Raw genomic sequence first — 25,307 nt, forward strand, 5'->3', positions numbered from 1 at the left:
ATTTGTTTGTTTTTTTTATTCGGTACTCAAGAAATACAACAAAAATACCAGGATTGCCCATAAAGCTGAAACAGCTTAATTCCAATGGGGTCCTTTAAACAAGCAAGTTAGATAATAATGTGTACATTATAAATGCATACTAATACAATAAACAGAGACATCCATATACAATATAGCATTAGTTTAAGTTCAGAATTTAATTGTACAATATTGTAGCCATTTGAAAGCCCGCCACTGTGTAATAAACATCTACGTACATTCAACAAACAACATCCAATCACACTACACAATTTATTTTAAATGGATCAGAACATTAATCTTAATTTGATATCTGTTCTTATTGTAACAAATAACAAAGAACGATCATACATATACCGTTTAACACATATTCACAACCTTATACTTAACAACATTACTGCCAAGCTAGTAGTAGAACAATGTAGGCCTACGATACTGCCTGACATAAAAAAATACGTATTTCATAATAAGATTATATCTTTAGGCCTACAATACCGTACTCAATATCAAATTCCTGTGTTTTTCAAAGATTAGAAAATTGTTTCAACATTGAAAGTATACTGTGCTTTAGCACGAAAATGCTATGTCATAATAAAATATAAATTGATAAAATACAGTAGTTCTTAATAGATAAAATAAAACCCTTTCTTCTTTGTTATAATATGTAAACGTATATGAAATATCCAAGCACCATTGTACACATATACAGTACTATAAACAGAGTATAATAACAGAGTAATAATCATAAATATATATTTATTGTACATGATTATTCACAAAACATATGTATATATACATTTTATTCTCTCATTATCACACGATTAGCTAAGGTTAGTGGAACACTTGAACTACAAGCGACCCTAACATCACTTGTTTTCAACATAGCTCTGTTTTCTCGTCTGATTCTATTTATATTTGGCCGCGTCTTGTTCTTCAAGAAGCCCGCGTTGCCAACTTTGTGAACGCCGACTAACGGATCGTGTCCACTTAAGGTAACCAGATCACCTTGCCTATTGCTAATGAAAGTACCACTATGCAGAATAATTTCGGGTGAGACGCAGGCACTGTGCGGGCGTTGCGGTACGGGTGACACGGGCGTGACGACACTGTCTTTTCGGCACGGGCACATCCTGACGGCTTCTTCATCTAGATCCAATTTCAGACCATTACCACTGCCGCACAAGGTACAAGTGTGGGCCCATGTGCCATTTATAGCGTTGCCTGTGATGAAATGTGTGAAGGCGATTAGTTATTAGCATGCGAAAATGAAAGTTTGTTTAAAGTGAAGACAGATTGGAAATACAGTGTGTGAAAGCTATGCAACAAAAAATGAATGATAACGAAAAAAAGTAAAGCTTCTTTCCCACATGTAACACATGCGCAAAGGAACTTTTGACCAATCACAAACGACAGTTCGAATGATCAGTGCCTTGTAATTAACTGTGTTGCGTTCTAATGTGGAAAAGTGTAAGGTATAATGTAATTAAATGATCATAAATAAAAGCCTAGGGTAAAAAGTATTGACAAATTTAGGAAAGCATGCAATTGGTGCTTTTAACTGAACTGGATAGAGACTATGTCCGTCTATGCTTAGTTATTTACCCAGATAAGGAGTAGGTTTCATGGGCACTTATGTAGGAAGAACCAACTTACTCGGGTAAATAACTAAGTATGAACGGCCTGTATAATTAGTAAAGCGTGGTTCCCACTAGCGACGCAACATAACGACGTAACGCAACGCAAGTGAATTGACCAATCACAAGCGATGGCTTATTCGCTTGTGATTGCTAACTGTCTATAACTTCGCTTGTCATTGGTTAAAACGCTTGTGTTGCGTTTTACGTTCTAGCGTTACGTTCTAGTGGGAACCAAGCTTAAGTGTTTAACAAACAGCATGAGGTAAGTGTTTAACATACAGCGTGAGTCATGATTGCTATCTCGGTGTGGGCTGCTTGAACGTGTAGCTTGGATCGACGTATGTGAAGCTGATGCTAATATTAAAACAAACGGAAAAGCATGAAACTAAACTATAAGCAACAATCTGAACTTAATTAAAACTCATAAAAAAAAACACCATTTAAAAAAAAATGGAGAATCTATATTTATAGAGAGATCTGTATCTTGTTTTACACATTACAAAAAGCAACTTTAGAATATTATACATAATATACACTTACAGTGGCAAAAATAAATGAATATAAATATCATAAAAGGATGCATTTTAATACATTAGAGTAAGGTTTTCAGTACACCATGTGATCATTTAAAGATGTATTGTCTCCCTGAAAAATAATGTTTTAATTTATTTTTTGTTGAATATGCCATTTTAATGTCACATAATAGTTATTCAGTTTGACCAAAAATTGGATCTAAACAAAATTTATTTACCTGAAAAAACTATAATTTAAAGCAAAAATGGTCAAATTGGCTGCCAGCCAATGGATTTTTGGTTGAATTTAACCATTTAATACGTTATTTTATAAGTGAGAACATTTTTTTTCCTATGGATGGAAGTGATTAACTTTATTAAAACTACAAAATCACCTATTCAAAGTCTGATTTAATTAATCTTCATTTTTCATGTTTTTGGGGGACAATACATCTTTAACAATATACACAAACAAAGGTTTCAGTATTAACAAAAATAGGCAAGTTTGTTTGATTAACACACAGTTTTTGTAAGTAAAACAAAGTAAAAAACAAATAACTTTTCATAAACTGGATAACATAATTAGTACCAGGCCTAGTAGCAATGGCATGGCAGAAAGCACAGTATAAATGATGTTATAGTTTATATTTTTAAAAGTAAAATAATATATTGCACATAAATGAAAGACACAGTTAGCAACAATATTGATAGAGAGACAGTACTAAAAGGTTATATAAACTGAACAATACACAACTTCAAAGGATGAGTATTTGCATGGGAAAGATTGATATAGGTTACTGCTAGTATTATATCTGGGATAGTAATACTATGAAACATTATCTAAAAGGGTCCTACAAAAAAACGAAGCTACAGCTTTTTTATGTAGGATCCTTGTTATCAGTTGTATTGCAATTATGATGTAATTGATGACTAAATAAATGTTGAATAAATTGAATTGAATTGTAAATATCATTATTGTTATGATTCTATGATAACAAAGAAGATTAAATACCATTGCCAATACAAAATAGGAATACACATGGTGCGATAACGAAACTGTAGTTCCGGGGGAATTTCCAGATAACTCGGTAATTAATCGTTCTAATTCTGGATTTAGAAAGTTGATCCGGCACATTGGCAGGGTACACACCAGCCATTCGGGACTGTGTAGTTTGTTTTCAAGTATGCAAAGGATTTCATGAGAATTATATGTAAATCATGCAACTGTATTTTTGTACAGTGGTGTTTTTGCAAACAAATGGATGTTCCATTTCATGTCGCCAGCAGCATGTTCCGGATGCTTAAAAATGTTGTAAACACAACCATAAATTGATGAGAGATAAATTTACACAATATTAATTTTAGCAGCATGTAAAAAGAAAATATATATTATTAACTACATTCATATGTGTCCCGTTTAAATCATACCGTGAATTTGTGTATCATGTGATTGTATAATCTTTGAATGTAAATTCAAAAAGCAATGAAAGCACTCAGAAACTGAGTGAAGTACTTGGCAAAATATTGCCACAAAAGCTGCATGTTGATATGTCTGCCCATGTTAAAAGAATAACAAATTCTTTTTTTTTTGTTATTTATGAAGTTATTAATGAACCAATTTTCTTCAATAAACATGTTCTGTAATAAGTATATACATATTTACACCGAAAATGATGACTTGAAAATGTTAACAAACAAACATACAAAGAGAATGTTGCCTATTAATAAATCCATGCAATACAGTGTTGCTACTAAAAAGACATGTAAAATATTGACCAAAGTGAAAAAGAATATTAAAAAAGACACATTTAACCACAACAAACCATACAATTGGCATATTCAATTGGGAACTTTTGAATATTCAAAATGGAAATGTTAATAAGCACAACTTTCACTATCCAACAAGAAAACAGTACTCAATGGAAAGTCCCCAATCAGATACGCCAAATGCAAAAGAAATTACAAACAAAATAGAACAATCAGTTACAAGGAAAACTAACCTGGGTTGCTGCTAAATGTTCTATGAAAAGCATGAATTAAGGAATATTGTCACATAAATAGAATAGTTTTGAATATGGTGATTGAAGAATAATGTTACAAAAATAGTTTTGAATAATGATTACATATGGCAAACTCAGTCATGCATGACACTATCATTACATGGTGCAGACCTTATAGACTATCTCAGAAAACCATAATAACAACATATCATTTTAAAAAATGATTCTAAAAAATACTGTAAATGCAAAACTAAAAATTTATAATCATAATTATTAACATTCACCCTTTGTTAAAAATGGGTAAATAATGTTTTTGTGAAAGACAGTTATTTCTCCCAATACCAGACTCTCTAATTATGGAAATGGAAACACTTGAAAATCAGAATTTGTTTGAGGTTCAAAAGGTTCCAAATTCCTGTGTACCTTTTTTAAAACACATGTAGCATACAACTTGTCTGGTAAACAAGACATACAGCATTAGGCCACCTGTCTGGTATTGAAAGAGTTGCAAAGAGATCATGTCAACATTATTCTACTGCAGTTTACTACATTTTTATACTGCAGTAACAAATAATTTTAGTTTATTTCATAGACGTTTTATAGACGGTTATAAGGCCACTGCAATAAGCAGTATCATTAACCTTCACCCTCCCCTCACAAAAAAAAAAAAATTGGCTAAATAATTGCATAAACAGGTTAAAGAGTAAAAAAAAACGTAGTTACTGTAGTAACTGCAGTAGAATAATTTTGATGGAGTGCGAAACTACGTTGAGTAAACAGTAACGCCATTTGGACCTGTGCTTATAAAATGGTTCTTATCGACAGAATGATGTTGGTATTTTACTCTATAATTATTCCCATTTGGGTGTATATTACGTACAGACTTTAACCGATTTAAATTGGAAGTTGTGATTAACTTTTTAGGCATAGGAAATTGATAAGATCCGATATTTGGAATTTCTGTGACGCCTTCTTCTACGGTGCTATTAAAGACGGTATAAGCTTTGACAACCTTTTTCTTCTTTTTCTTTGGTTTTATATTGGCTAGAGCACCATGTGAACTTAACCTTAAGTCTAATTTGGAATTCTCTTCTAGTTCAATGTCACTGCCAACAACATCTGATGACTGTATATTAATATTTGTACCTGTAAGTTTCTTTTGTACTTCTTCTAAACTTGTGTTAGATTTGCTACCATCTGCTCCCTTAGCTTCTCTGCCCTCTTTAATTGATTTTGCTTTATTTACAAGTCTTGTTCGTTCAGCATGTAACTTTGTGTCCATAGTTCGAGGACCGAACATGTTTGGTGTACTCTTTTGCCGAGTAAGGTAACTTGGTTTTTTGATTGTGGCTCCTTCTACTGATAAATTCATTCCTATATAAGGTGGTGCAGCCCCTTGTGCCTACAGATACAAAAATAACAAATTATTACTGTATTCTGTTGTAAGAAGTCAGTTCAGCCTAACAGGTTTGAGCCTGTCCTTCAGATGGAATGTAAAGAACTTTGTACACTATTTGAAAAGAGTTTGTCTCCCAAATTATTACTATGTTATTATGTAAGATCAGTTCAGCCTCAACAGGCCTGTCTATGAATTGTATCTTTAAGCAAGATGCTTTATTATCATTGCCTCATCCTTCTGATGGGATGTAAAGCTGTGTACATTCAGTGCATGTGAAAGAACTTGGTACATTATTCAAAAAGTGTAGGGGATCATCTCCTGGTGTACTGATCTGGTAGGCTTTGCATTGCTGGCTGCATTGGACCATAGAGGGCCTCATACAAATTTAAGCTTGAGGATGACAATAAATACCTTTACCTTTAATAAAGCACACAAAAAGGAAAACAATAGTGAAATTTGCTTTATATGACTAGGGTTTTGAAAATAAAAATGATTTTGGTGTACCTGTTTGTATGCCAGTTCAAAGTGTCCTGTGTCACAGGTCTTGTCCTGCCTCCTGTCCAAGACAATCTTCATGGTGTCCTCAATGACATCAAAGCACATCTGCTCTGTGATCTTTGTCGTTGCACCCATTGCAGGACTAGAGTTGATCTCAATCAACCACGGTTTGAAGTCTTCTGTTAACATAAAGTCTGCACCATACACCTCAAATGAGTGCTGTTGGAAGAAGAAAAAAGATTTATGCTACAATACTTAATAGTTTGATTCTACTATGCTTTTTGGGCTAAATTACATGATTTAATGTTTTCTATATAGTAGAAGCCTTCATTGGGACACCCCCAATTTAAGAGACATACCTATTCAGGCAACACTCCTATTCTGGGGATACTCCTATTCATGGGATACTCCTATTCAAGGGACATTCCTATTCTGAGGATACTCCTATTCAAGGGACATTCCTATTCTGAGGATACTCCTATTCAGTGGATACTCCTATTCAGGGGACACTCCTATTTAGAGGACATCCCTATTAGGAAAACTCCTACTCAGAGGACACTCCTTTTAAAGAGTCATCTTACAAACCTTTCGTGGCTCAACAATATCTTGGGCGCAAAGTAAGGCATCAATAATGGCTCTTTTCATGCCAGGATAAACCAGATCCATCCAGACGTTGCCACAATCTCTCCCTTCTAAGTACTCGCAGAATTGAGCACTGGTCCACATGTTGTCGTCTGGCAGCTCAGTAGAACGGGTTGGATTGTTGCTGTAATGCTTTTGCACGGATTGGTTAGAAAGATGAATGGCCCTATTAAAAATAAATTACAACATTAACTATAATTGCACTATCATATAATATATCCATGTTTGAGTATAATTCCTACCCCTGGATCTGTTCACTTTGAGACAAAGCGATATTTCTAAAGGCAACACTGAGTATAATACTGCTCTCTGATTTTCATCAAACGTTGTACTCGGGTATACTCTGGTTATAATAATGATAATATCTTCGTTTTATAGAGTGCCTAATGTTGTGAAACCTCTAAGCATTGTACATACAGTATTACCCTAATCATTTTTGGATCAAACACGTATGGAAACATATTCCCATAATGAAGTAAGTAATCAGCACAAAGTCTTGACTTTACCAGGTACCCATTTGTACACCTGGGTAAAGTAAAGTGTCTTGCCTATAGGATACAAGCAATGCTGGATTCAAACCCACAATCTTACGATTAGTAATCAAACGTATAACACACTTACAGTACTTAATTACACGAGCAAGTACTTACGTATCAAAATCATCTAGTGTATACGGCTGTGTACAAAATCTCAAATAGCAGTCTTTATAAAACCAAATAGTCAATGCGTTCCAATCTGTTACTAAAAACCATTGACGAATATCGAACTTTGTATTATAAACCAAGAGAGGGCGCTCTATATATTTCTGAACAACCCATTTTCCTTCCTTCTGGACCATAGGGTTGCCTACAAGTTTTACGATGTCTTCTAGTCGGTTCATACACATTATTCCTAAGAAAATATAAACAGAAATTAACATTTACCGTATTGTCCATTTCAAATTATCAATGATTCCTGCATGTACACAACGCAATGATGTAAGCACAAGTGACAGTTCAGATAACCAATTATGTCATGATTGTTCAAATTACCTTAGGGCCAGAATATGCAACCTATACACATACTATTCAGAAACTGTGTGGGCAGTATGTGAAGTCAATGTGCAAATTGCGAACTTTGTGCCATTTTCTGCACGGACATGTCCATGATGCATAAAAATTGCGCATATTTTATGAATTGTTCAAAAATGTTATAATACGTTGACAATTTTAGTATGCACTGTCCCGCAAATCGCTATGCACAATACATACATTGCATCCAGATCAGTAAAAGACTTATTTGCTGCAACGGGCTGACTTTAATAACATGGATACTGAATTCTACACATGATATTAAATGTCTTTATTACTGTACCTCTTCCCCTTGATTTTGCTCCAGGTTTTATTATCCATACGTTTTTTACACCATCTAGGTCCAGCTGTGGTAAGTGTGGTTTAAGACGGTTCACAAGATCCTGGCTGTAATCAACATACGTTGCTGACTTGCATATACTACCGCCTTCACTGTTATAAAAGGATTGATACTAATAGTTATTAAAAAAAAAAAATATGATTAGAAAGAAGACTTCAAAGGTGTTTTATGCTTTTAAATTTTTGATTACTTTTCTTTGAACAATTAGTACAATTCTGTATTAGAAATTACTAGTTTGACTAATAGTACTAATTACAAAGCAAACAATTGCACAACCAGCCAAAACTCAGAAAATGTTTTATGTATTCATGAGCACTTGAAAATGAAAATCTCAAGTTATTCCCTCTTGTATTGAAAAATTTAAAAACTATTTTTAAAATGTGTGGAAAAACAGGCTTAAAGATCTGTCTAGACTATCAAATTTAATGTGACAAAAATGTGATGTGCTCATATATGGACATGATGATGTCATAACTAACATATTTGGGCACATTTTTTTGTTACATAAAGTTTGATAGTGTAGACAGACCTTAAAGTTTGGTTCCCACTAGCGACGTAATGTAATGCAATCAACGCAACGTAAGCAAATGCCCTTCTAATAATTGTGTTTGCCCCCGCCTGCGTGAAATCAAACCTGCGATGTTTGCAGCACTATTGCGTTGTCGGTTCCCATTTGTAATTACGCAATACAACACTTTGTGTCAATACATCGCCGCATTGCGTTCTATTGGGAACCATGCTTTAGTCTTCAAAGTAGCTACAGCTAAATGGCTAGGCAACCTGATAGGTTTACATTGATAATTCAATGGGTTGTTTACTTCTACAACGTAGCCATGAAGTGCACACATAGGAAACATTGCAGCATACTTACAATATTAATTGATAGTACTGTTGTATAAAATCGTCCCATTGTTGGGCTGTGAATAATGGAGGGGTGTCTAGTGGAATATCAATATCACTATGCTCTCGTTCTTCTAAAAACATGTCCACAATCTTACAGCTCATTTCTATCAGCGAAGGCGGTAAAACTTTCTTTGTTTTCTTCGTTTTTGCTTTTACAGGTGATTGTACTACAAATAAACAAATACTTTTTCGTCAAATATTTCTCATTTAACAAATGGAAATTGAGAAAGTATGGTCATTGGAAAAAAAGAAGTGGAAGCTTGGTGATGGGTAATAACAGAGATATTTGTAAAGGGAAGGAGAGGCAGAATGGAATGGATAGTGGTCTGACTGAACCCAACAAGCTGCTTTCAATAGGAATATCTATGGTCTAAGAACTATGGCAAATAAACAGAATTGATAGTTCTAGCAGGTAAATCATGAAACAAATACGGAAGCGTCAACTATGGGCTTACCTGAAGTTGATACTTTAGTTTCGTCATTTGGTGCTGGTGGGCAAGGCGTCGCAGCATTTGATTGACAGTTCTCATCTAACGACGTATCATCTAAATTAGTTTCACAATTTTCTACGACCCATTTTAGGATACTTATTGCAGCAGTTAATCTATAATCGTCTAAAGGTAAAATATTAATAATATTAATATAATTTTACTATAATTATAGGCTAGTGTCTACGTGAGTATAAATAAATTAAGGTTGAAAAAATTTGGAATTGTAATTTAGAGATTTTAGTGTAGTTTGAATGTTCTCACCTATGAAAGCGTTTTTCTCTTCTTCACTGCACACCTTATAACATCTTGGAAAAAACTCATCTGGATTGATATTGTCAAACCAATGTAGATTACGTAGGTTTGTACATAAGCCAACCTTGAAATAATATTAAAAAAACAAATGGTAAAATAACTGTTGAATATGACGTACTTACACCCTCTGACTGAAGCAAAACATACAGGCTGTAGCCTATGGTCACGATGTATTCATTTGCCAATTTTAAATTAATGTTGATTATGATAGTGATCATGTATTTATTATTTTTACAGAGCAATCCAGGTAGTAGGTAGATAGAGTTTAAATTTCTGCACATACAAATGAAGGATATCATTGTTAATAATATATAACTACATACAATACATAACACATAAAACATTAAAAATAAAAAATAAACAACTACTTACTTTTGTAGTAAAAGAACCATTTTTTGCAAAATGATTAACAATGGTGTCTTTTCGTAATAATTTAAAGTCTATTGAATCTCTGCGACAGGTCCACATAAAGTTGGGAGCGGCATTGCGTACAACACGTGACTGAAAAAAAACCACCAATATTTTTATGTTATTGTGCAGGCAATAATTTCGCCAGTGAAGCATAGCAAAAAGCTATACAAAACAACCATATTGCTACACATTTCGCAAATTGTGTAGCAAAAAATGCAATACAAAACTATGTTTCTTGACTCAACAATCAGTTTGATTAGTAGTTTTGCTAAACAAAATTTTTCAATGAAATTTGTCCCTGTTGTTATGCTTCTGAAAAACAAGGCAGATGTTTTCTAACACTCACATGTGTTTAATGGCAGTCAATGAAATGTGTGTGATAGTAACATTTTCATCTCAGAATGTTATACGGATAAAATGTAAAGCCGTTGGTCCTGTGTACACACTGCGCATAAACAGTAGTGCATGTTAAAAAATGTGGTACACTATTGGAAAAGGTGTGCTGATCTGGATAGGCTATGCTCTGCTGGCTGCTGTGGTTCGTAGATGACCCAAATCCGAATTTTCAGTTAAGTTTGAGGACAATCATAATTACGTTTACATAGGTTCAGTAACAAAGAGTATTTTTGTTATTGAATTTGTTTTTGAACAACAAAGTCACAAAACAAAAAATATAATAACGAAAAGTATAATGACCATCCATCTACCTGCAGTGTATGTAAGGTTTGAATGTTCTTATAAAGAATAATAATAAAGTAAACTAAATTACCATTGTGCCATATAATCCATCTGAATCACCAGGGAAACCATCCTCCTCATCACTATCACCATGGCAACCATTGTCTTGATCCTGATCATCTAGAAAAAAAACAAGAAATTATTGAAAACCGAAAAACTGGATATAAATGCAATTGGTATAAAAATGTCTCTTAAAAACATAAGAAACTTCACAACCATCCACACCTACAACACTAAATCCCTTCAGACCAAAGTTATATTAATTTACAATAAAAAATAGTGCCCCATTGATTACTTTATACATGTGATGTATCAAGTCTAGGGACAAACAACCTGCAGCAATCTTCATCCCATATGAAATACTGTAGTATACAGTAGTGAAAGATTGTTTAAAAAAGGTAAAGTTATTTATTATCATCCTCAAGCTTAACTGGAAACTCAGGAAATTCAGATTAGGCCTTCTACAGACCCATGGCAGTCAGATCAGCACACCAGGAGATTATTTCCTAATGTTTTCGGATAATGTACTAAGTTCTTTAACGTGCACTATATTTACACAGGTTATTATAGTTGGTATGGGTATGTTGAGATGAGATTGAGATGTTGAGATATCCTCAACAGACATGATACAGCAGGATGTTTATTGTCGCTAGACAAGATACTGTACAAGAATTGCAAACTAGGGCCTGTCATTTATTAATTGGTACAATCAAACTCACCATCATTATCCGAATCATCAGAATCATAATCACTAGTTGCCATTTTCTTAGCCTTGTGAGTGTGGGGTGCCATGCTCCTATACTGCTTCTCAACCCACTCACGATTCCTCAAACATTCACGAACAACAGGATACGGGCCTTGGATTGAAAACACCTTTTTTAACTGTAAACAGAAAATGGGAATTAATTATACATGCCTATGTCAAGTAGAGATAATTGATTGCACAAGCTTTTTATGCCTAATTTGGATTTGATTGCATCCGCAATGTCAGCCGAAGTAGATTACATTTAATTAGCGAGAGATAATGCAGTAGCCTACTATGAGTAGCTTGGTGTAATGTTTAAAACAAATATACATGTTCTTGTATACTGTAAGGTTTTATGAAATGCTGTAAAAAAACATCACTCTATATTTAATAAGTCTTTAGTACAAGACAGTGGGCCAAGTACGCGATTTAATTTTTCGTACGTTGGGGACCTCTTATGTGAAAGATAGCCAAACTACTTTCTAAATATAACTAAACCTTACCCTTCTTAATAATCTCTATCTCACTATAGTATAAAGTAAAAAGAAGTAGCTTATGGGATTCAAACCCTATACATCGACATGTAAAGTCCATATTATTATAATCCACTTTTCTACACAGACGGCTCGATAGAAAGGGTTTGCATTTGCGAATTGTACAGTAGTTAGGCTCGAAATTCTTACCTCACACCTTATGGATATGACTAATGAACATTCATGTTTATTTTGTGACGTTTCATGAGGGGTCCTCCACTAATGTACAAAAAGAAATATCGCGCCCAGTACAGCAGTGTAAGACAAGCCCTACTCTTTTCGAATAGTGTAACCCATCATGCAAGGTAAATACACACGAGACCCAGCTTTACATCCTATCTGAAGGACAATTAGAGCAAAGTATCTTGCCTAAAGATACAAGCAATAGGGACTTTACAAAGGAGGACAACGGTACCGACAGTATCTCTCTCCCTCCCCTGTCTCGTGGCGTTGGGGCCCTTCTAAATCGCTTGGCTCTGGTGGAACAGCATAGGTTAAGCCTTTCTAGTTAGGAGCCTTGCATTCAAATGCCGCACAGAATGTATTGCTTTTAACACAGCCATTTTAACCAAATAAAAATGTTATTTCATTAAACAATTACATTAGTTAGTTAAAATATTATTTAGAGCTTTGAAATTTTCACGTTTAGGTGTAATTTGAACTGTATATTTTAAGTTATAATGTACATTATTTCTAGTCGTTCTCCGTAAACGGGAAAATGGCAACTTTATTGTCCTTAAAAAGACGATGGAATTTCACACTAAGCTCCACCCACTTTGTTAAAGCTCATGCATAAGTTATTCATGAGCACCGTCCTGTGGCTTCCCGTCCTGTTTCGTAAATTCCCTATACTGCTTGATTTTGATGCAAAGGAGAGATGTACTGTATAATGTAAAGTGAAATTCAAAGGAAGGAACTGTTTATGTAGTTAATTTATGCAAGCATTCACTTATTGTTCCTTTATCTTGTCTATTGTGGCTTTTGTATTGTCTTTGGTGTATGTCTGCATTTACTGAATGGTTTTTTCTTTTGGTTATAAGTAAACAAATGTCAATAATAATATTAGAATATTTATTTATTTAATGAGATGCAAATAAATAAACAAAAAAACCTTTAGGTATGGAATACCATCCCACCAGGTACTGTATGTTCAAAGTTGTGCACTTAAGCGGTAATACTGTAAGATCGTATTGATTTAATTTATATTCAACAAGTTCAAAGTCACATCCAGTATATTAACCCCATGTACATATACAGTCAACTCTCCAAATAGCAGACACACTTCGGCTGGCTTAATATGTCTGGTTTTAAATGTGTTTTAAAGGTAACAAAGAATTTGGGACCTTTTTGACCTCAAGAGAAGTTCTGGTTTTCAGAAAGTCCGGTATTGGGAGAGTTGACTGTACTATTGCACACTATGCTGTAATTCCAAATTTTATTTGACATTTGACCTTTAAAATACAGTAATTATGCCTACTGTAGCGACAACCAGAAAATGGCTTACTGTATTAGTTCTCAGACTTACCTTAATAGCTTTCTCTGCATTCATTTTTGCAATTTGCATTTTGTCGAACATCAAAGAATTACTGTTGCTTAGTCGTTTAAGGTTGAACTTTGACCTACGTGGACTCATTTCAGGAGAAGATGTTGTTTTACTTCGAATATGCTCTTTAGGTGAGGATTTTGGTTCATTTTCTAAATACAATAACAAATTTAATTCTAGTTGTTTCGGAAATATAATACTGTATAGTGAGTATATTGTTAAATACTGTATGGACATATACATACAAATGTTGTATGCATTAATAGTATAATGAAGTTTACGATGAGTGCAATGGTACAAATACTTTCATGAAGTGAAAATAGAACATTTTATTTTTTAATGAATATAATTGTTTCATTGCACAAATACAAAAACATTCATTTGTCATTCATAAGATCAAAATTATGATCTTTCGAGATTGTATTTTAATTTTAACAGGAATTAATGCCCATAACACAATTTGAGTAGAGTCTTGATGTCACATGGGTTCAATGGAGTATTTATTGAATATCATATAGCCCACAATCCTCATCAAATGACAAAGATCTACTTTACTTTGGTGTGATACAAATACTCCTGTTTATGAGTTGAACGAATTGCTGTTATATTTTTATTCAAATTCCACTTGGAAAGATATATCAAATTATTATTATGGGACAAGAGCCATGTGAATGCTTCATCATCCCATGGTACAAATTGTACATGTACTTAGTAGATGGGTAGTGGAAGGGTAGAAAAGATAAATTATTATTATGGAATAAGAGGCATGTTATAGATGTAAAAAAACCCCTTTCTTCACTCTCACCCTCTCAATCTGCCAATGTATGTCAATGGCTCATCCTATGGTACCAAGTGCACTTACCTTCAGGTGGATGGGTAGTGCTCCGCTTATGCACCCCTGATGGGCTGGTTTTCGGTAAGACTGGTTTTTGTTTCTTCATTACACTTGTTGCTCCAGTAGATGAATAGGGACCTGCAAAATTAAATTAGCAAATGTTTTTTCTACAGTATTCCAACACATACTCATAAAGTACCTAAACAAAAACTGACTATATCTTGAATATTTTTTTTTTATGGTAATTTAGAATTAATTTAAACTAACATCTGGCTTATGAATAAAAACACCATATCATCAATGAAAATAATTCTAATAGAGAATAAAAAAAATAAATAAATAAACTATTGATTTATGGCATGCAATAGCTTGTATTTTTTTGTTAACAATTAAGGACGCAACACAAGGACGTAATGCAACGCAAGTGAATTGACCAATCACAAGCGATGGCTTATTCGCTATGTGCTAACTGTCTATAACTTCGCTTGTCATTGGTTAAAACGCTTGCGTTGCTTTTACGTCCTTGCGTTACGTTCTAGTGGGAACCAAGCTTTAATTATTTTGTTTGTATGTTTGTACAGACAGTACAAAAAATGCATAAATTGTGTTGATTAATTGAGTAAGAGGTCCTCCTGTAAGGTAAACACCAAAAGGGAGTGAAAATGACATGCTTAGAAAAAATGTTTATATTGTATAGTAGTACACAATCTCTAGGCAAGCATTAAAAACACTACTGTAACAATTCTAAATTGATAAGTCTATACAATTTGAGTCTATGATGCACAGCTGTTGAAAACAATATTCAATTGTAGATAGAGGAAACATAATGAGCATGCAGGCAATACTTGTACTGTACCTTCATTAAGTCGTTGCAATTGATGCTTGGAAGGGCGTACTGGGTTCAACATATTGGAATGCATAGACACAGAACCGATAACACCCACTTTGACGCCATCTAGATCTGTTAGTTTTCTTCCGTAGTCGAGAATATTTGGAGATGAATTGGGTGTGCTCCACGCTAACTGCTGCTTCGAATTGTCAAGATTCTGAACGCAAAAAAAGAAACGAGAAGATTATTCATGAGAAATAGTGACTGTTGAGTGTTAGAAAATCAGTGCAATATTTATGGTTATTGATATGATTGATATTGAATGATTGAAATTGATTGACAATGAGTGGTTCAAATTGATTGATAATGATATGGATTGATAATGATTTAATATTGATTGATCATGATTGACTATATTAAATGATTGGCATAGATTGATATTAATGAATAAGATAATAATATCAAACCATATATCAATAATTATCATCAATATTAATTATTGATTAATGATATTTATTGATGCATTGATATTGATTGTAAGTACAGTATTAAAGAATCATTTCCAATATTTTTTGATTGTTATACAAAAATATCTGGCTAATTCTTTCAATTGTTTTCATATAATTTTTGTCATCATTCTAATCATTATCATCATCATCAAAATTATAATCATTGTTCATCATCACTATTACAAACTGCTATTAAAGTGGGATTGATTATTAAATAATATCCAAATCATATTCCTAAAAAGAAATTATTCATTATCATAATACAAATAATGCATACTGTACACAAGCTATCGTAGCCTGCCCGATACAAATAAAACAATTATGAAAAACTCACATTTTAATACACTTCTTGACATTTACTGTAAATGTACTATTAATTAATTACAAACAGTAAAGATACAAAATGAACTCTCCATAAAATGTAGAGAAGGAATATCAACGGTTACATAAATCTGACTATAATACACTACAGTCAATGCAGAGCCGGTTAGTGCTGGCTTTTGCTAAATGAAAATATATTCTAATGATGTACCTTCTCCTCGATGACTCATACAGAGAGGCAATCAGCATGAACTATAATAGATGCATGCACGCAGCGTGTTAGTATGTCAAATACTGTACGACACTTTGTGTTTTAATTGATTATTGTCAATACTACAGTACATTGAGACTGGGAGAGCTTTAAATAAATTTGTTTAAAACAATATTTTCATATTTCAAAGAAATCAATAATTATTTGTCTAGTCAATCTCAACATAGATTTGACAACAGGTCAATTAACATAATGATTGGAATGGTATAAGAATATTTCTCAAAAAAAACTTAAATTGTTGGCCTATACCCACCCAATCATTTATTTAAATAATGGAGCTGGATAAAATTAGCTGCAGTGTTACAGTGCGCGCTTACTTTTTGAATGTTTGACTGAGTTTGAGAAGTCATGTGCTGGAAAATGGCCAATGATGATTTCATATTGGACCATTGGCAATTCTTAAAAATTGTTGTTAAATGGCTCAATGATTTCTTTCTTAAAAACATTGCTCTTTATTGAATAGATTTTCTCAGAAGAATATTTTTTTAGTGGGTGGGGGCGGAGGAAGGAAGTACTGTATAATGTACATTTATACTGTTTACTCTGTAGCTGATAATATCCTGATAGGAGTTATGTCTACAGTAGCCATTTCATGTAATGCTTACAACCGACTGTGTAATACTGTACATTGAGCTCTAAGAACTTCTTAAATTACAATTATTTGATATGAAATTAGTAACTACGAAATTTGTTTTTATTGTACAGACCTCTTTCTCTTTCAGTTTTCGTACTCGATGTAGTAACACTGGCGAGAGTCTTGCCTTAAAATTCACTGGTAATTTGCTCTGTTCGATCTGAAAAATGAATTTAATTAGTGCTGTATAACTTAAGAATTAAATTGAAAAAAGATGATCCGGTCTATAAAGATTGTGAGGTTAAAAAAAAGGCATCAATATTTTTCGAAACAAGTCTACTGTACGGGGAGGCCTGAGCGAGTACCGCTCTGCCATAAGACTGCGATTTTATAACCTATTAGTATTTATCAAACATCTATTGAGCATATGCTATTGATCATCATACAGTACTACTGACACTGTATTTGGTCAATCGTAATGCACTTTTATGAACCACTATACAACCTAAATGGTAAGTCACATCAATGAACAATTTGTGTGTCATTTGGCCCTGTCATTTTACCACCCACCAATACGTCGCCGTTCTTAAAATTGTCACCTAACTGTAGGTAAGTCACTTTTTTTTATGTAGGGGTGCGTCATGCTACAGTATTCATGTAAAGTATGGACAAATGACGTACCACTCCAAGTGCACAAGGACACTAACAAATAGGGTCAACTCTGCTGAGATACTGGGTTCTTTCAACTGAATTTGTTTTCTCATTCTTTTATTGAAAAATGTTAATTAAAATACATTAAAATACATGATACAGCTTTCAAAATTTGATACATGACCACAAAAATATATACAGTATTAAAAGTGGGATTTTTCACTTCAGTCAAAATGTGGACAGAAACGTGCTGGGCTGTCAGACAGAGCCAAACTTTCCCGATTACTAGGATAGCATAAACGGATTTATGCATCGACAACTGGGGTGACTTACCAATTTTCTCTGCCTTTCTAGATGGAGTTCCTGTCTTGCCATAAACGTCGTTCCAAGGTTTTCTGCAATTTTCAAACTTGTGGAGCTCATACGAGGTTTAAAACTAAATTCACGATTTGATGTGGAATTTGTTGCATGATTTCCAACTGAACTAACAGGCGAAACAAACTGATGTTGTTGATGTTCAAAATTGTTATATTTTGATTGTCTTTCTTTAGCCAATCGAATACTTGTTGCATTCAATTTTGGTGCAAAAGTTAGCTCTGTTTCGAAAGAAAACCTGTTTTGTGCTGTTATAATGCCACTCGAGCGAGCAGAATCTGACTCGTCTTTTACCTTCATCATTTCTCTACCACGCAACAAGGCCAACGACAGAAAAGACCAGTACCTTCTGTCTGGTTGCTGGTATTTCGATCGGTTCACTGTATGGGCCTAGGCTCAAGCCTATTTGGCTAGGCTCTGCGAAAAGGATCAATGCCGCAGCCGCGACGTTTGAATGGCCTTGTTGCTCGCACTTTGTTGATCAACAAACACGATCGATAGGGAAAACGATAGGCTTACGCTTACGATTTGTGGTGAGAATACCAACGAATGGAACTGGAAATATACTTCCTTTCAAATTGCACATCTATATATCATCAAGAATTGTTCACCATGTTTTTTATTCTAAAATTACCACTTTATGAACAAAACATTTCATTTCTCTTTTCACATTTCGCATGCAGTTTGCTTGCCTTCTCCTCGTCCCCTGAAATAACATCGCGTGTCACCATGGACGCGAATAAACTCATGCATATTCATGAGATTTCTTAAAGGTGAGCTCCGGGCCGGCCACAGACTTTGTGAAATTGTTACGGAAGCCTCAAGTGCCATCTTCATTCGTTCATTCAACCTTTATTCAGCAGAATAAAAATGAAGCTAATTTACTATAAAAAAAAAACCCACAACCCCCTCCACTAAATGTTTTTTTTATAGATATTAAAAAAGACATGACAATTGTAGAATAAATTTAGTACAGTGTATAGATTATAACCTTTTTGTGGAGCACTATAAAACAATGTATGCCAACTTTATAAATGTTTCCAAGTTTTTCAGGAGACAATAATAGTTGAACACACTTTTCCGTAGTGATACTGGTCTAATTCTTTCTTTTAGTCTACACGATGACTTTTTAATAGTTTTATTCTTCCAATCATGTTAACAATATACCGTAGCCTATTATAGGCCAAAAGAAGACCCTACTATTAAGGTTTCAGTTTAGCCTACAGAGAATTACAATACAGTAGCCTATGTACTTTCTGTTTTTGTAGGCCATTACGTTACAGATAAAAGTACTATATAATTGATATCACACATGAATAGATTCTGTCATTTGATTGGAGGATTGTGGGTCACATGATATTCAATAACTACTCAATTGAACTCTTACTGTACGTCGTCATCAAGAATGAAATTTTAGTGCGGGTGCAATATTCGTATTGTTGTTACAGAGAGTAACTGAAAATACTATTCGCTACGAGCATTAGTCCAGGTTAGACCGATATTTGTAAGAAGATAAATATTTTGGCACATATGGCGTTTCATACGTATACAATTTGAGCTCAATATTTTGTATTTCAGACAAAAATCGAAACGCCAACTGGTGGACTAAACATGTCGTAATTCAGCTTCCAAAATTGGCTTGCTCCATTCTCAAATAGTCACGCCTTGTCTTTAATCTCTTGTTAAAAGTAGGTGTGTTATAAAATAAATAATGAAATGTTTTATATTCGTGCAATGGTACAAATAATTTCATTCACTTTGGCCCCATGAAAAAATTAGAACCTGAAATGATTTGTACCATTGTACTTTAAGTCAACTTATGTAACAATGTAATGACATTTTTATGAAGGCAATCGATTCCATTGCTACAGTTATATTTAATTTAACAACAAAATAAACTGTAATGTTAAACAATAACAACAAAAAGCGTTTTAACTGGTACATACAGTATTTGCTTTAATACCACCACCTTTGGCCTACAATCTTAGTTATAGCCTATTATTATTTTATTTAATTTTAAATTATTTACAATTATATACCAATTCAACTATAGGCCTACTATACGATTGAATGTGTGTTCGCTTGTATTCTGCCTACAATTTAGCCAACAGTAAGTTATAAATAGCTATAACATAACAATTATTAAAGATATATTTTTTTTAAACAATTTTTTGTTGTTGAATATGTCATTTTAATGCCACGTATAGTTATTTACTTTGACCAAACACTGGATCGGAAAAAAAATGATTTACCAGGAAAAAAAATGTATTAAAGCCAAAAAAAAAATTGCTTAAATTGTCTATCAGACAATGGTTTTTGGTTAAAATTAACCGTTTCTTTTGTGTTTTAATAAAAGTGAAATAAATTTTTTTACAGCAGTGAATAACTAATATTAAAACTGAAAAACGACCTATTTAAAGTCTGATTTATCAATCTTCATTTTCCTGTTTTTGGAGGAAAATACATCTTTAATATAATATTCAATCGATCTTTTGTTTTTGAATAATACAATTGTTTCCTTTTATATGAATAATGGTTGTCGATACAATCTCATGAAAACACAAATTGATTGATTGTTTTTTTGCTATAGGCCTAATTATTAATACAGAGAACATAACGTAACATAATTTAGCTTAATAAACATTGCTTTATATAATTATTACAAACATTAATCTATCTGTTACTAAAACTCACTAAAATAATTATTATTAATTAAAATTCAATTAATTTTGTTAACGAAAATGCATATAATGTATACACTGAGTATAACTAATAAGACACTCAAAATAAATATACTGTAGACAGTTAATAAAAATAAATTAATTTAAAAAAACATATATCACATACGTTGATGAAATACATTAAAATGAAAACAAATATATATTATTTTACAAAGTAACTCGAATTAACCTAAATTGTACAGTATTTACAGGCCACTGTAGTTTTCGGTACCAAGACGTCTCCCATTCTCGTGTTATCCAAGAGCGTAGTTTTTGCTGATTAGCTTACGGAAAACAGGCTCAAATAATCTAACTTCAAATGTATTGATAACAACGAATCTAAGCTTAAATACGATACAAAGTAAATTATTAAAAATACCAGCCAGAAAGAAGAGAGCAATACAAACCATGTTAAAGGTTAGATGTCAAATGTCAAATTAAAATGGAGTTTCTGTATTGCATAATAAAACATAAACCGGGCTCTGAAAAAGTACCGTTATAAAATATCTTGCATTCTTGTGACGTCGTTCAGCCTTGTTATAATTTCAACTTCACTTTATTATGACACTTAATTCAAAATCCTGTAGTCCTATTACATTTTATATATCGCATTCATCCATGTCCATGTCTATAAGACGAGGAAAAATTGTCAAAAGAGTGCAAAGTAAGGCTCCATCAATTTTATTAGGATCATTTCCACTGATATCAATGAGCTTCAGTGACTTTAACTCGATATTTCTATTGGAACACTCTTCGATCATACTGTTTAATACAGTCCTAGGTAGATTGCAATCGTACATATACAGATATTCTAGACTTGTACACATAATGACTAAAGAACCTAGTAAAGTACCATCATTGTCGTTGAGATTATTACCACTGATGTCAAGATTCAGTAAAGGTAATTCCATTCTTCTATTAGAACACTCGATGATCGTTTTATTCATTACAACCCCTGACAGATTAGAATCTTTCAGGTCAAGATGACTCAACTCAGGAGACATATCCAATAAAGAACCAAGTAAAACACCTTCAGTGTCAAGCAAAGTACCATCTATATTGCTTAAATCATTGTCACTAACACATCAAGATCAACTCCCCTATCGGAACAATCTATGATCAAATCATTCATAATAGTGCCAGATAGATTACAATTAGTCATGTCAAGGGTTTTCAACATTGAACACACACTTATTAAATAACCCAGGAAAGCACCATCGATGGTGCTAAGATTATTGCCACTGATCTGCAAAGCTTGTGTATCATCCATTACATCACTAGACAATTTACAACCATGCATAATATAAAGGTGCTGCAACAGAGAAGACGTGACTAAAAAAGAACTCAGTAAAGTACATACTATCGATATCGCCTAGATAATTAAAGCTGACGTTAAGATAACGTAAACTCAACTTAACTGCTCTGTTAACCCACTAAGCGAAATATTGCGCAACTAATCAGAAAATGAGCTACGGCGCTTTCATGAGCACTCATGCGAATCGAAAAGCTCAGCAGCCACGAGATAAACATGAACGTCGCAGCTATTCGTTCATGTAGTGGTGGAAAGAGAGTAGCGCGATTTCTTTCTCTTCGAAACGTTGGATTCGCGCTACCAAACTCGCCTAGAGGAAAATCGGCTTTAAAATGATCTAAGATCATGTGACAGATTGTTTGAGGAGCAAGATTTAATTTTGAGTTTTAGTCAAGTCAACCACGCTGATATCTTTTGACAGAAAGATTGGTGAAGTTAAATAATACTTCTTTCACCAAAACTCCAGAGTGATCTCCGGAAACACCCCGGGGGTTATGACCATTCAAAACGTCGAATTACAAGATCTGTATCTGACCAGTATGTACTTATGTCCGATAAGTAAAACTGAATTACATAAATTATCATATTTTCAACAGATTATTCCCATTTGGAATCAGTTACCGTATCGAGATATCAGGTCAAACAATTCTCTTTTACTCTTCAATAAGTCTGTAAATTCTACGGTAAATTGAAAAAAGTCTCAGCAACGACCTACTCACCCTTTATAAGCAGAACACAAACATCAAGTATCCCGGACAATTGAAAACCAAGAAAGACATGAAACAACTTAAAGAACTAGCCAATGAAAGACCAGAAACTGGTAAAAGAGATTCACGGAGCAGCCCAAGCGGAAATGTCGGCATACCTTTCAGTGAAAAGGCAGTAATCATCATCAAATTGAAAAAAGTCATATATTTTAGCCATTTTTATACTGTATTTACTTTTGTGCATTTGGTCTATACTGTTAGTTCTACTGTTACGTATATTTTAAGGGGAAATGTGGATAGAGGTGCTTTTCACCTGTTTATCCCTTTCTTTCCGCTTCCTTTTTGTTAAGTGCAGTGATTAGGTTTAATAAATACAAAATCAAGTCAACAAGTGATAAATGGTCAGTGAGACCGAAAGGTGCTATAATATGACATTCAAATGTGAACAAATTGTAGGCCTATCCTACAAACAAAAACTTTTACTTTACTATCTGATTATAATTCAATGATTATCTGACAGCGAAGAATTATTATAATATCCAATGACAGTCATTGTAAATACCGACATATAGGTTGACATTCAAAATAAAGTTTCGATTATTTGACATCAAGAACAAAGACATTGTTTATTGAAAATGATGTTACAGATTACTGTTTTGTAAAAATCCATGTGTGGTCTTAAAATCTAACGTAGTTGGCCTTTGGTTTAATTTAAATTTCATATTATTTTTATTTTATGTATATACATGTATATTTTTTGGTATTTTAAGTTATTCAAATATCAACATTAATGTATAATATATTTCTATTCATTTCGATTACTTAGTGTAAAAATAACAAATCTACAATTTTCTATGTAAATTTCAAAGTTACATTTTCGATTAAATTTCAAAACCACAATAGAACGAAAATCTATAATTGCATAATATTTGCAAAAGCTGAATAATAAGAGTCTCGATTTAGCAGCAGTCTTTTTTCATTTTCAAAACTCCATTATACTTCAGGCCACTGTCATCATCTGTTGAAAAGATAGAAATGTGTTAAATAAGCACAGTAGCATAAAACTTATAATCATCATTATCATAAAACACATTTTTCGAGCCTGGGTAGAAAGATGAATTTGTGCCGCAGGAGGGCGGGGCTCTACGTCATCACGTGGTGGGCTGCGGCGGGTACTAGCGTGGGGAATTTGATACATCCGCGTGGTGTATGTGTCCTTTCACTTTTAGCATCCATCCGGAGTAGACGTGTTTAAAGATTTACCCATCGTCCTCCCCTGCTTCCACCAGTGTTTGAAGTTTACATTACTTGGGCATGTTCACCTGCAGCAAACTTGTATTTTAATTAGTTTTAGTTTAGTAAGTCAAGTTAATCTTTGGATTCTTGATAACCATGCATATTATATTTAACATTCAATATATATTTATGTGATTTTATGTAATAACCAAGGTGTTTAGTTAGTAGTAGTTATTGTCCGTACATATACGGTACACTTGATAGGGGCAGCCCATACATTATGTAAACTAAATTAGTTATGGGCTGCCCCATTATTACAACTCTATTATTATATATATGCTATTATGTGTTTCGTCATTTAAATAAATGACATTTTCCATCCAAGTTGGTGTGTATTGTATTTTTCCGTCTGGCCTCTTGCGGCATAAAAGTATATTCTGCCATTAAGATTGTCGCACTTAGAAACAACACATTAGTAGTAATGTAATTATTTCAGTTTCAAATATTGAAGCGTTATATTTTGGTTAGCGTTTGGTTAAGTGACTACGAACGTTCAATTAACAGGTTGCTTGAAACCTAACGTTAACAATTACGTTTAACGGACGTCAAAAAGGGTCCACACATTCACTTTATTTGAAAACATTCAAAAACCGTAATGGTAATACTCAACTAACGTTTGGTGAACGTCAGCTTTAACGTTCGCTGAACGTCGTTTGAAGGTTAAACTAACGTTAGTTATAACGTTCACTGGACGTCAGAAAGGGTCCACAACTTATGTTATTTGAAAGTTCATTTCAAAACATTAAAAAAAAGACATAAACTGTAAAATTCAACAAACGTTCGCTGAACGTTGTTCGAAGGTTAATCTAACATTAGTTATAACTTTCAGCGGACGTCACAAAGGGTCCAAAACTTAATGTTATTCAAAGAACATAACGGTAACATTCAAACACTGAAGCAAAGACAGGTAACCCATGCTTGACCAATCACAATCAACTGTTCAGATGAGGCGTCGCTTGTGATTGGTCAAATTACTCTCATTGAACGTACATGACCGTGAGACCTTAGTGAGAGCTAAATAATATTATATAAACTCACAAAGCCAGTTGTCTTCATTAGTTCCAGCCGTCTTGAAATCCGGCAAACGTTTTGTCACAGAGTCCCAGGCGTCTTTA

The 25,307-nt window shown here is 33.5% G+C and overlaps 1 protein-coding gene across 2 annotated transcripts; it reads right to left on the bottom strand.

The window, feature by feature from the left end:
- Positions 1 to 1,090: 1,090 nt before the first annotated feature.
- On the bottom strand, positions 1,091 to 18,853 carry LOC140058505 (tubulin tyrosine ligase 3-like). 2 transcript variants are annotated; one of them, XM_072104138.1, is made up of 19 exons: positions 18,116 to 18,853; positions 17,265 to 17,351; positions 15,484 to 15,673; positions 14,655 to 14,765; positions 13,775 to 13,944; positions 11,691 to 11,853; positions 11,003 to 11,091; positions 10,195 to 10,323; positions 9,772 to 9,886; positions 9,475 to 9,633; positions 8,988 to 9,186; positions 8,060 to 8,208; positions 7,357 to 7,597; positions 6,650 to 6,872; positions 6,071 to 6,283; positions 5,314 to 5,569; positions 4,168 to 4,187; positions 1,935 to 2,009; positions 1,091 to 1,239 (listed from the first exon to the last, which is right to left on the bottom strand). In XM_072104138.1, the coding sequence occupies exons 1-19, from the start codon at positions 18,458 to 18,460 to the stop codon at positions 1,228 to 1,230; spliced, it is 2,946 nt and encodes a 981-aa protein (XP_071960239.1). In that variant the 5' UTR covers positions 18,461 to 18,853; the 3' UTR covers positions 1,091 to 1,227. The 2 variants fall into 2 exon arrangements, with proteins under 2 accessions (XP_071960239.1, XP_071960238.1); XM_072104137.1 differs by lacking the exon at positions 4,168 to 4,187 and having other exon boundaries at positions 1,163 to 2,009.
- Between the last annotated feature and the right edge of the window lie 6,454 nt (positions 18,854 to 25,307).

Source organism: Antedon mediterranea, chromosome 9 (genome assembly GCF_964355755.1).
Source record: "Antedon mediterranea chromosome 9, ecAntMedi1.1, whole genome shotgun sequence".
NCBI lineage: Eukaryota > Metazoa > Echinodermata > Crinoidea > Comatulida > Antedonidae > Antedon > Antedon mediterranea.

Bases quoted from the DNA above. Each gene is read 5' to 3' on its own strand.
- LOC140058505 (XM_072104137.1), bottom strand. From the start codon at position 18,460: ATGATGAAGGTAAAAGACGAGTCAGATTCTGCTCGCTCGAGTGGCATT. The intron at 7,598-8,059 runs GTACAGTAATAA...ATATTTTCTTAG, and splicing joins AGCAAAATCAAGGGGAAGAG to GAATAATGTGTATGAACCGA. The intron at 5,570-6,070 runs GTACACCAAAAT...TTGTATCTGTAG, and splicing joins TTGAACTGGCATACAAACAG to GCACAAGGGGCTGCACCACC.